The sequence below is a fragment of the Phymastichus coffea genome, unplaced genomic scaffold (assembly GCF_024137745.1).
Source record: "Phymastichus coffea isolate CEN01 unplaced genomic scaffold, Cenicafe_Pcof_1.1 PCOF00003, whole genome shotgun sequence".
NCBI classification, from domain to species: Eukaryota; Metazoa; Arthropoda; class Insecta; order Hymenoptera; family Eulophidae; genus Phymastichus; species Phymastichus coffea.
In genome coordinates, this window is record NW_026706814.1 from 5,107,589 (window position 1) to 5,121,572 (window position 13,984).

The 13,984-nt window shown below is 37.5% G+C and overlaps 1 protein-coding gene across 2 annotated transcripts in view; it reads right to left on the minus strand.

Moving 5' to 3' along the window:
- Positions 1-13,984, minus strand: part of LOC131664775 (glycogen [starch] synthase) — a 1,096,132-nt gene that overhangs the window by 479,373 nt on the left and 602,775 nt on the right. For both annotated transcript variants that reach the window (XM_058936134.1, XM_058936143.1), the window contains exon 8: positions 10,696-10,832. In XM_058936134.1, coding sequence (XP_058792117.1) covers positions 10,696-10,832 — 137 coding nt within the window. The remainder of the gene's footprint in view (positions 1-10,695; positions 10,833-13,984) is intronic.

Consider the following 13,984-nt stretch of genomic DNA (forward strand, 5'->3'; position numbering starts at 1 on the left):
TATGTTTCATGTCTTTGTTGCATCGCTAAATTATTTACAAATGATAAAATAATTAAAGTCGGTTTTATCTTCGTAGCGCCCTCATCATAGCATTTACATTTGAATCTATATAATACTTATTTTAGTTCGTTCGCTTCATATAGTCTGTCTCGCCCGCTTTCTCTTAATCTGTCTCGCTCGCTCTTGACCAGTCTGACTCGGCGCTTCAAATGGCCGCCCGCTCTCTACGCGTGCACCTTGTGTCTCGGTACCGGTCTTTGGAGCGCCTCCTGGAGCGATCCCTTTTCGGTTATGTGGTGTGTGTCTGTATGTCTACGGGTGCCACTAGTGGTCAGCAGCAGTATATGTGTATGACGATCATGATATCACCGATGATGCACAGCAGCATGACACAGCTAATTGCCGGCTGCCGCTTCATCGGCGATTTTCTGTTCGCCCCATGTGTGCCAGCATTCTCCAAGTGTCAGTGTTAGTGTCTGGGAGTGTAACGGATCTGCATGTATCATTACATGCATTTCCGCTGCATTTCCTAGTCAAGTTTTCCGTGTTATTCTCTCCAGCCGGCAACACATGGTAGTGAGTGCGTGTGCGTGCTCTTTCTTTTGTCTCATCGTGCACTGCGTTTTTCAAGTATCCGTCGGATCACGTTCGTCAACTTGTTACATCATTTTCTGATGTAAACTGCAACTAAATTGACTGGAATTAGTGCTCAATACGGTTATAATTTTTATATTTCTTTCTGCTGATGCGGCTCCATTCGAAAAACCCAGCAGTTTCAAAAATTATGCTAGATAGCGTGCAAAGGGAGGTAAAAATATTCTCGAAGACATAGCCAAATGCGCCACTGCTATGCCCCCTGCGATTTATTAAAGGGCCCGATTTCGGTGAAGGAAGCCGGCGCTGACTTCCACGGGCACGAATCTACCACGGCGACGGGAAAAGTGAATGGAAGAAGTCGGAATAAATACAAAGAGGCGATCCCTTTATTTACGCCATCGGAAAATTAAATTTACGGATTCCTACAAATTACAATGGTGAGCGCGTTCGCTCAATTCACAGAACGCGACATCAGGCGGCGAATAGGAGCGTAGTCGCTCAACTATCATACGCGACGAGTCTATAATATTTAGGAGGGGATTCGCTCGACTATCAAACGCGATAATTCAATTCGCGGCGTTGCACCGGGCGAGAGCTGGTACGTGAGAGAGAGATCTGCGAAATAGAGAAGACTCGAACCCACCGGGTAGCCCCTCCCGCGGCTCGCAGGTGGAGAGCCAGCGTCGGCAAAACCGCAGTCCAGCTGGCAGTGGAGATCGTCGGATCACCGGCGGCGGCTGGTTGGCAGCTGGCGGCCGGGATCGGCTCCTCAATCGTCTGATGGTGATCGCTGTGGGGCTGCTCAAACAGTAGCCGGAGACTTGCCACACAAAGACTCTCTCTCTCGTCCTGGGTTTTCTCTCCCTTGGTGCACTTCACCCTTACTTCGTGGCGTGACCTGATTAGCGTACGGTCACTCTTCAACTGTCCTCAATCTTCTCCGCTCTCCTCATTCTCGCGGCGCGAGCCGCGCTTTCCGCGTTCTTGCTTATTCCTCTTCCTCTCTCGCTCTCTCTCTCACGCTCTTCGCACTCTCGCTCCCTTTCGCGCCGTCTTCTCCGCCAGCCGCGCTCTCCCCTCTCCAGGCCCTGCAACGACACGAGCGCGTGAATGCTATATCAACCATAGCCACGCTCGACCGCTACATCCGTGCGAGGAGAGTGCCGCGCACAGGGTTAGCAAACATCGCTATCAGCCCTGTCACAAGCGTTAATCAAACTATGCTATTCATAGACAAGTTGAAACAAAAAGCAAGGTTTTTTCTTGTGTTATTTGCTATTGTTGAAAAAAATATTTGAAATAAATTATTAAAAAATTGTTTATTTAGAAAAAAATTTAACGTCATTTTTTATATTGATTTTTAAATATTAAGATACGAGGGTGGTCCGATAAGTACTTAGCCGACAAAAGAAAAACGAAAATTTTGGAAAAGTGGCGTTTTATTTTTTAACATAGTCTCCTTTTAGTTCGATACACTTGGGCCAGCGATGCTCCAACTTCTTTAAGCCGTCTGAAAAATACGTTTCCTCGAGGTCTGAAAAGTAGGCTTCCGTGGCATCGATTACCTCCTCATTCGACTCAAATTTCTGCCCGACGAGTGACTTTTTCAAGTTTGGAAACAAAAAGAAGTCGCACGGGGCTAAATCTGAAGAATACGGTAGATGGGGCAGCAGTTCGTAGCCTAAATCGACTAATTTGGCTATGGCAACGGCGGAGGTGTAAGCCGGTGCGTTGTCATGGTGGAAGAGCACTTTTTTCTTCGCCAAATGGGGCCGTTTTTTCTGCAATTCAACGTTGAATCGGCCCAATAATTCGGCATAGTACAGCCCTGTGACCGTTTTGTTCCTCTTCAGATAGTCGATGTAGATCATACCTTGTACATCCCAGAAAACGGTGACCATCACCTTTCCGGCCGATGTGGCAGTCTTCGCCTTTTTCGGAGCACTTTCGTCGGATAAAGTCCACTGTTTCGACTGTTCCTTGGTCTCTGGTGTATACCAGTGGATCCATGTTTCATCGACAGTGATGAAACGACGCAGAAACTCCTTCGGATTGCGCTTAAACAGCATCAGACACTACTCTGAAGTTGTCTTACGGTTGCGCTTGTTATCCGGAGTGATCAAACGCGGCAACCATCGCGCCGACAGCTTTCTCATGCCCAAAATTTCAGGCAGGATATGACCAACGCGATCTTTTGAAATACCTACGATCTCAGCTATCTCGCGCACCTTCAATCGTCGATCTGCAAATACGAGATCGTGAATTTTTGTCACGTTTTCCTCCAAGGTAGCCGTTTTCGGAGCACCTAGGCGTGGTTCATCAAAAACCGACGTGCGACTACGTTGAAACTCGTTAAACCAATTTTTGACGATCGCCATCGAAGGAAAAGTGTCACCGTATACAGTATCCAAGCGCTTTTTGGTTTCGCTCCGCAATTTCCCTTCCAAAAACAAGAATCGAATCACCGACCGATACTGCTCTTTTTCCATTTTTCAAAAATCAACGGACACACTTGCTTTCACACGCTCTCAAAAATAAACTACAACTCCGATCCGGCTGAAATCTTGACAGTAACCATCGAGAAGGTTGTACTACGTGATAGAATATTTCTTTTGCGAGAGTGGCGCCATCGAGCGGTGAGGCTAAGTACTTATCGGACCACCCTCGTAATTCAGAAAAATAGACTAGAAGCACAAGCTAACGAATCAAATTAAATTAAAATAGTACATGCAGTTCGAATACGAAGTTTTATAAAAATAATAGTTTTTTATTATGATCTTCGCAACTCTCTCTTCCTCTGTGGTAATTTCGTTTGCGAGTGAACATGTGTACGTGCGTTTACGCACTACCGATATTCCATTGTAGATGATAAAATAAGCACTTACTTTTTTTACAAACGATGCTTATTTTGTGAAAACAATATATCTTAATTCTTAAATGTTGAATTTTCTAAATGCATAATGCAAGAGATTTGAAATTTTATTTCAGAATGTATATTTTAATACTAGTGCAAGAAAATGATTTGAGTCTCTTGTAAAGATTTGCGCCCAAGCGAAGCGAGGGTAAAGACGCCACACGAGGGAGAAATAACTTTCTCGTGTATGTATTTGTGCTTTATTTTTCGACGTGCCGTATACGAGACGAAAATTGATATGCGCTTAATTTTCCGAGCGTAAAATGAAATTAAAAGAATATTGAAAAAGTGAAAAAATTGAAAAAAAACAATAATCTCTGAATCTTCTTCCGATGACTGAGTCGGGTTATCACGAACTGATCGGCATAGCTGCTATCCCGTTGATTACTCTCTCGATATGAGAAGTCAAGAAGCGAGTGATCGAAAAGTGCTAGAAGGAGGAGGAATTGCGAACTCTCGCGGTCGCGGCCGATTCACTTGTTGCTCGTGGGTTCGTTCGACGAGGGACTTTGGAAAAATGACCGGAAAAAGATAGCTATCTGGTATTTGACTTCAAGCACCTCGGCTTTATTGAACCGCCAGGTAGACGACGCCGATCGCCTTTCGGATGATCACTACAGATGGCTTAAAGTGACAGTCAGATCGGGCCCACACAACCGTTCCAATCCAGGACGCGAAAGAGAGAGAGAGATTGTACGCAAAGCTAAGTAAAATCGCGCGCACACTTTTGCTCGCAAACATTATAGATTTTATGCTACTTTAGCTTTGTCGCTGGTTAGCCGATGAAGCTTTATCCCTTCGCTCTTGCTGTTACCGCTAACGACAACACTGGTACGGGCGCCTCTTAACGAAGACTTCACCCTCTTCACAGTGCTGGATTTCGAGCTAGTCAAGCTCGGAGTTCCACTCTGGTACTGGAAGTATGCTGCGGTTATCCGAGCAGATCGTCACACAAGATTATGCTCGAGAAATCTCACGGGAGATTCTTCGCGACAATTCGCTGAAGGTTCCACACTGTTTGTCGTACGAATATCGCTCTAAACCTGCTTTCTCTTGCCCAACACACAATTAACCAACACACTGAAATCTCAGAAACTTTTTTAACTTCATACTAATATATGAAAATTCGAAAAATCCTTAATACTAAAAAAAAAATTAAATGATACCCGCCTGAACTCAGTGAAATGTCATTCAGCCTCATCCTTATTATTCTTATATTTAAAAGTTTTATGCCATCATTTATTATTGTATTATCGTGTTAAAATATTATATCATCATGGTTCGCGTACAATAGTACAATATACGGTCATATAGTACACCGATGTGGTGTTAGGTCTAGGTTGGACGGTAGGCAATCGTGAACAGTCAGCTCGAGAATACCGTCGTCATTTTGAGGGTATTAGAATATACCTACTACTAATACTATCGCGGCGATGGAACCGAGGTTATGCGAAACGGCAGCACGGTCGTGAGAAACCCTGATGGTGGATGCGAAAGAAATTTGCGCGATGACCTTCACAATTTAGTATTCGAAGTTTTTGACCGGAATCTCACCAATAGCTTGCACAAGATCGCGTGTGAAATGCGAGACATTTTCGGCATGAGATGCTCGTATAGTACGGCACAGCGGATTATGAAGGACGACAGACAACATCCTTAATATTATAGGTGCGTTCAGGAACTTGATGAGTTTTGATATTTTAATTAATTGTCGCACTCCCACACGCGCGCGTTTGTACTCACAATCACAAACACGTATACGTCTGCATGCATCCTAATACTATAAAAATTAATAATATCATAATAATAATAATAATAATAATAATAATATTATAATTGTTGGTCAAGAAGGGAGACCAGGACTCAACATTTCAAATAATTTATTTTATCATCAGTTACATAATCGTAGTAACATTATATGGTCACACACGCTGATACTCACACGTACATGCGCATACATATATACATGCAACATCTTTTGTACTCCATTTACATGTTCTGAAAAATTATAGTTGATGGCGATGCTAAACAACGCGTAGCATACAGTCGATGATTGTTGGATCAAGTCAAATCCGATGAGGGTATCTTAGACCGGATTGTATGGACAGATTAGTCCACTTACTGAAAAGTTGGGTCATTCAACCACCATAATAAACACTCGTGGTATTATAAGAATCCCAATTTGATCCGCGAAAGTACATCACGGGTGAATCGATCGTTGAGTTCGATCGCCCTGTTCGCCTCTCTCTCTTTCTCTTTCACGTGCCTTCCCCTGAGCCGCTGCCACATCGATCTCGGTTGATGAAAATCGAGTATCAAGGCACGATGTTGCAGGTTTGATTCCTGATCGGCGGAGATGCCTGGCGTTGGAGGGATGGAATGAGAGCGGGGAACGGAGGAGAGAGAGAAGTAGTGTCGTTGGCATGAGTCGCACGTGTGTGCGTAGCCGGCGGCGCTCGGCCGTTTCGGGACAAGTTGTAAGGTGATGTACTGTCTCCTGTGCGTTAATTCGCATGGAACGGACTTAGCCCGGACTCGGCCGACGCACACGTCAAACGCCGTATATACATTGTTGTTGTAATAAAGTGTAAAATATCTGAACTGATGAGTTTATTTGGGCAACCTGTCTCTCTTGTAACTAGTTAAACTGCGATTATCGATATTGCTGGACGACATAGCCTTCGTTAATTTTCTGCGACGAAGCGAGTACGCCTTCCGAGCCTTCCCCCTTAAATAATTTATGACGCAACGTTGTTCGGGCTTAAATTATTAACGTACGTGTTACAAGTATGTCTTTCCACAATTCATTAACTATTAAAGGGATCAGCTAGTGCTCTACAAAAAAGATTAAAATTCTCTTTATTTGCGTATAAAAATCGTTATAATTATAATATCGACATGAAATTTATTTCATTCTAAAGCACTCAGCATAAACTTTCATTTTTATTATTCTAATGTACTTAATTCATAATTAGGAGTCCTAGAAAGTCTACTTAACCGTAAACTTTTTATTTTCGAACAATACTGCTATACAATCTTTTAGCAATAAAATAAGTGAAAATGATTTTGAGAGAAATCATTTTCTTCATTAACATCTCTACTCTAACTTCAGCAATGCACTTTTTTCAATGGAATCCTTCAGCTGGCTTCCAACATCCCTCCACTGTTAATATTTGGAGAGGATTAATTGGTGATAGATTCATTAGTTCATTCGAACTTCTGAAAGACGAAAATAATTTGAAGTTTTTACAAAATGATCTCTAGGGCTTATTGAAAGACCATTTAGCGTAGAAGCTGCAGGAACATGATTTTTATGCATGATGGAACATCATCACATTTGCTGTTAAATGTCCGAAATTACCTAGATCAAGTAAGATTTCGTGAAATTCATATAATACCCACAAAGACACACACACACAAATATGAAATATATACACAAGCAAAGACACACATACTCGTACGCATACACACACACATACGTAATGCATACATACACGCACGAGTAAACGAACACACACACGCACGGAATTTTCACACTCACACACACACAGATGCGCGCATCTATAGATACCCACACGGATATAAAAAGCGTATATTTACTCTTACACACATAAACTCTCGCATACTATTTTCACATATATGCGCACGTATAAATATACTAAACATGGGAATTTTATATTTATCGTGGACACTGGATTGTTCATAATGTCCCAATCGAATGGCCTAAAAGATCACTGGACTGTAAACCCTGGAACTTCTTTTTATAAGAATTGTTTGAAGATCAAGTATATCGGTGACGAAAAGGTGACGATAACAGTAACAATCTCGGTGATGACAATAGTAACAATGACGATGGTGCCGATCCTGACTGGAAAAATTAATGATTGAAAGTATGTGTATGCGTGTGCGCGCGTATTGTTTAGTTTATATTGGTTTGTTCTCTGTTTATCGTTCTATTTATATTACTGTAGATATTATTTAGTTTAGAAAAAAAATGTTTGGAATAAAAAAATTGCTTTTCTTTTGCACCACAAGACATCGTGAAAAAGTCGTAGAAAAGTCCTGGAAAACTTATGTAAAAGTCGTAAAAATGTTGTAAAAGTCATAAAAACGTAGAAAAATCGTAAAAAGGTTGTAAAAAGTCATAGAAATGTAAAAAAGTCGTGGAAAAGTCGTCCAAATAACCCTCGTCATTTAAATAAATAGCTCAATCATACACATACAGACCGTTGTTATCAAGTGTAAGTGAGTGCGTGGCTGTCTCCGAGCTTGTAAGCATATGTGTCCTACGCGTTATACGCGTGTATATTTGTATTTACTTACCGTTCGATGCCACAAGATCGACGTCCAGCCATTTTCGCCCGAATTTGGCTTCGTACCTCTCATCTATGGTAAGTGTCTTACATTTTTTGACGCCAGAACACTATACGAGTACTGTACCAGATCATATAATTTCCACAGCACCAAGAAGAACATGTCAATGCAATCGAATGCAGTATATTAACCATCAGTCTTCGTTTTGACAATTAGGTTCGATAAATAATGTGAAGTTACCGTTGCTTGCAATTTGTTAGTCTTTTATACTGAATTCGAAATTTCATTAATGTTTCTATTAATTTCGTGTTTACTCATTATACTAGATTGATATTTATTTTACTTGGCTCTTTTCCTTATTGTAAACTCAAGTGGATTCTTTTCTAATAGAAATTTCCGTACACCAACGTTACTTACAAACGAATAAAGTATAAATGCAATTTCATACTATTTTCATATTGCTAGTAAAATATGATCTTAATGATCTTTATCTGTAGATTTGATTGACGAAATTAATTTTTCAGAAGCCATTATATTTTTAATTCTGTGTGTGTGTTTATAAAGAGTTTATAATAAGAAATTAAATTGTTAAATTTGTTAAAAACGCTGAAAAATGCTTATATTTCCAAGTTACTTAGTAACATCAATTGTTTGAACCTATCTTAGAACCTCTTAGAACCTCTCTCGGAATATTTTGACAAGTTAATTTTATGTTGTTGATGGTTGAGTATTAGATCCGAATATTCGCATACTCATCTACTCTAGTATACTAGTACTCCGTTATGCTGAAACATACGGGTTGCAGTTTTCAATGCAATGTTTCAATGCGTGTTACGTCTTGTTTTTATGTTATTTTATAAGGAGATAATTCGCGTGTCCGCGCGAATAGAGAAGATTTATGGAATAATAATCATTTGACAGTATGAAATAGCAATATTCAATAGCGTGGAAGCAATAAAGTTAGCAAAAATGCCGTATATCAAATCAATTAATAATAAAAATGTAACTTCAGATAATGAGAAATGTTAACTCTCCGTACCTATACTTATCAATGTGTTAGATAAAGTCCGTTAGTTGGATTTATTATTTTTCTTTTTGTTTTGTTGTTTGGCTGACTGATATTACCTTTATTAGTGACTGAGCCTCGGCTTCATTGTTTTTTATGTTGTGGATTTCATGTGATTCCTTCTATATGCGGCAACGATTGCACGAATGTGCCATTTTTAGCCAATCATACTTAGCATACGTTCGTCGAGAGATTAGGAGAATAAACGTCAATTATAAAATAATTAAAATACGTGGAACTACCGGTTGCACTTGTGTGGTTAGATATTTATTTCTCAAAAAAAGAAAAAAAAAACAGAATAACAGAAAGATAGATTTAGAACTAAGCGGTATTCAATACTTATCAAAAAAGAGTTGTATTACTTGGTCGTGATTTTCGAGCTAGACTGACTATCGTTGAAAAAATACACTGCGAAAGCCCTAATTTTCCCACCTTGGCTTATCGCGAGTTAAGAAAATTTGATATTTGGCACTTGGAGGTAGGGCATTCCACTCTTGCTGACTTTCGTGTAAACGGTTTCATTTTACCTTTAGCACGCACTCGCGAATCAGATGTTAATTTTGCATTATTAACTAATTTCGCATGCCTTTGCCGCTGGACTTAGTAAGAAGACTTTTTTAAGAGCTATTCCACAGAGTCAGCAACAAAGATATACGAATTTATGGTCTCCTTATGACGACCTTGCCTATGTAAGCCTTATCGAGACGTAACACACAATTATCAATTGCTTTGTCATATTGCTTTGTCACTAAATAAAACATAGCGGAAGAAATCAAGATCCAGTCGTAATATCTCTTGTGCCCTTCTGCAAAATACTATTCTTCGTCGGAATTTATCCATCGTTAATTGTTCCGTTAACGTGATTCGCTATGGATGAAAGTTATGGAGAGAAAATATTTTTTGAGCAGAAGATTTAGAGATATCTAATTCTCTCTCAATTTATTGTAAACTAGCTTGCGAATTCATACTTACGTACATTTAAGCACATTCACTTTATGCCGTCTTCTATTTGAAGGGATCTGTCGTTGACGAATTAAAATTCTTACAATCTGATGATCATTTGGATGTCTCTTCTGTGGAAAACTTTAACGATATAAATTTACTGCTCGAGAGTAGTTGCTTACGACATCAACTTTTCGAGATATTTAGATCGGTTGTTTGAGATAATGACATACCCTGTATGATTACCTGTGGTGTATTAGCTTTTATTCTTTAGATAGCTATTTCTTAATTAAACTAAGATATCGAAATTTCAAAAATTAAAATTGTTCAATATGAATTATTATAAGCTTGATGTCTTTTATGGTTTTATTGACTGTTTGGGTATGTTTTCGGTATATTTCATAAAAGCTACTGAGCAATTTGTCGCACGAAAATATTGCTATGAATTTTATAGCTCATTTGCCGAATAGAACGTATTAACCAACTATATAGCGATACTCGATATATAAATGTTTAAAATATAATAAATATAAATGCTTTTCAAGTATTTGCTAAAAATGTATTCAAAAAAATAGAAACATCAAATCTTTAATAAAAGTTACACCGTACATATGTACACATATGAATATCATTTAATATTGCACTAATAAATAGTATGACATACTCTATGATATATCATAACATCAAAGAGATTATATAATATGGAATAGCTGATTTTTTTATCAATTTTCGACATCACTGGTATTAATTACATTCAATCAATTTTATTTGAACGGATTGCGAAATAAGTGACACAAAAATATTGCATTAAAAATTTTAATATCATCACACATTATGGTTAAACAAATAGTAGTTGACTTACCTTTTGATTTTCATCAATTCTTCTTTAAGGCATAAATCTTTATTTTCTGGCAAACGACCAGAGAGACAAGCTTCATACATTCTTTTTCCTATTTTTTGCTGTATGTCATTAATTGTTCCTCTTAAAGATTTTGTAACCTGCAAATTGAATCAATACAATTTTGAAACTGTTTGTCATTAGTCTAATCAATATTTTATATGAATGTCAAAGAGGAATCGTAAAGATTTATTTTATTTATTATACTAGTTTCCATTTCTTATACTAGTAAATGAAAAAGACACAACTTGTTTTTTTAAAGATATATTATCCATAGTAAGATACCCCTATCTGTGAAATTTATTTTTCACTTCATTTACAAGAATAATCATGTTTCCTCAGTAGTTTTAATATTAATTTAAACAAATATTGCGATATTTTGTCAATAATTTATCGTATAGTATGATTAACAGCGAATCGAAACGCTGATGAGATTGCTCTCGCGTTATGTTTCTCACCTTTCTCATCTATTTATTGTATGTTTACATTCACTATGTAATTCTTTTTTTATTCCAGGCAGTCGACGCTATAGGTAAATGAAAGAGACACGCCGCGACGCGTTCGTGATGGCGAAACATGGGGTCATAATCATGTGTACGTTTTCACTGCAGGAGACAGGGGCTCGCTCCTTCCGTAATAGTTAGTACCAGCAAAAAGCCAATAATGTGAACATGTTTGGAGATAATTGTCGAGAATGAGAGGATCTCTGCGTCGTGTGAGCGATCGACAGCTTTCTTTTTTTTGTATATGCGCGCTGAGAAGTTGTTGTCGATCTGATTTCACAGACAAGTTTTGTCGACAGATTTTGTGCATACCGGTATTTTCTGCCAACTTCACCTTGACTGGCCTATTGCACTGACCCGTTTGTAAACACCGCGAATTACCTGTACAATTAAAGCTACTTTTGAGTACCAACGTTAATCTTTCTTTTTTGTACTTCGGCTTACTCTCTTGTTATTTAGTCGCTACAGTTATATAACTTCCTTCTTTTTTTATAACCTAATAATTACTTATTTATATTCGCTTGATTTGCTTGGTTCTTACTGATCTCCTTTTCCCAGCCTCCGCTCCACCGCAACACGCTACCTTCCACACTCCAGCACTGATGCTGAGCATACCGCTCCGCTTTAGCCACGAGGTCAAAAGGCTCATGCGGATTGCTGAGTTGTATTACACCAGAATTTTTCGAGTTTCCGACGAGGTTGGATTTGCTGTTTGACCTCTCCATTGACCGTTCTTTATTAAGTTATATGCTTACGAAAGTTCCAAAAATCCCTTTACAATATATCAAATATTAGTTTATAAAATCATATAAATATTTAATGTTTTATAATTTTACATTATATATTGCTTATAAAATTGTGCTAAAAAAGTCTTGTATTACATGATATTATCTAACACCAAAGATCTAAATCGTTTTCGCAAGTAGATGGAAAAGTTTTTTTTACATTGGTTTTCATTTTTAATTCATTACTATTCTATTTCCTTCAAATTAATTTTTTTAAACAGTATATCTGTTAACAATGTTATATCAAGCATAGAAACGTTTCGCATTAAGAATGATACCACCGTTTAATTATAGAAAATGGCGATCATTACTTTTAACTCTCAAAATTAACATAGCACTTGCCAAACTTAAGCAAAACTACTTATTTGATTTTTTGACTCACTTGAAGATAATTTTTCTCATACATCTTTTCTAAACGTTTTGTCTAGACTTATTTATGAAAAAATTTACTAACTAGTATATACACTATTGAATATTTTTCTTCAACGTCAAATTGTGTAATAGCGATTTCTATTTCTATTTTTTGAAAAAAAAATGACCTTTTCTCAATTTTTTTGATAACTTTTTTACAGTTTTGATTAGTATATAATTTAGCAATATTTTTACCTATACCATTTGATTTTTCATGGAATAATACAAAGGAAAATTCTTCCAGGTTCTTCATGCTTGCTACGCTTCCAGACTTCTATTACACAGGCTGACAAATTTCTGAACCAGAAACGAGATCTCGCGTAACCAAAAGATTTTAATGCGTTGATCCGAAAACCGATATGAGCGTAAACCCAACCCAACGCGTCAGGTTTTCGAGATATGCTATATTATAAATACGAAAAATACGATTTCTAGCTATATTCGTGATTAGCTACTAACACTAATAATTTTTTTTTTTTAATGGATAGCGCTTTTGAAGTAAAACTGTCATTCTACGAAATTCTATAACCAAATCTTGTACATCTGTTTGTTCCACTAAGATATCGAGGACTGAAATTTGAATATTTTCGAAATTTCACTAGTACTTCGAGAACCCGGTAAATTAAGATATGAAGTGATATAGTATATTTATGTTCTATGAGACGTAGATCCGATATTGAATATCAAAACTATTTAAAAATTTCAAATTTTCTAACCTCAATATACAAAAAAAATACTTATTCGTGAGAATAAGATATGAAGAGGAAAATATATTTATACATGAAGTTATATCGTATTTCCTCAAATCTTGGACCAGATATTCTTTAAGCATATAACGTCAGACCTCTGAATTTTAATGTTCTTAATCTCCGAACCCTGTAACTAGCGAGTCTATAACCACAATCTTCTAAATGCCTTAGAATCCTGTAACTAACCTTAACCTTAGAATCCTGTAACTAGCAAGTTTATAGTCCAAGATCTCTAGATCCCAGTTTTCTTAACTCCAGAACTCTGTAACTTGCAAATCTATAATCATACCCCTAAATCCCAATTACCTCCCTCCTCCCCAGACTCTGTATGTTATTTCGTTTGTGCATGCAAAAACTTTTTTTTTTCTTATGTAATCGTTAACTTTTCATATCATATCAAATGATCTTTGTAGGAACTTTCACTTATGGCTAGCTGGGTCATTATGTTATCTTTTCAAAGACCAATAGTAATCTACCATCACATTTTGATCTCATTGGCCTTGATAATACTGCTCTTTTTGTTAAAAGTCTTGATAAAAACCTTCCTCTATTTCTTCATTATAGGCTTCAACATTTTTTGGGAAATAGTACAAGTGAAATTTCAAGAAATGTATTTTTAGGCTCATCAAATATGTTAGCTACAAATGTTTCATATTTTAAATCTCGTGTATTTCCTAAGAAGTTTGTGACAACTTCTTTAAAACTACCTCAAGCATTCTTTTCCAACAATAGTCATAGTTGCAGTAAAGTCTGTCATAAGTTTCCTTATGTCGAATCCAATGTAACACTTTCGTTAATAATTTTG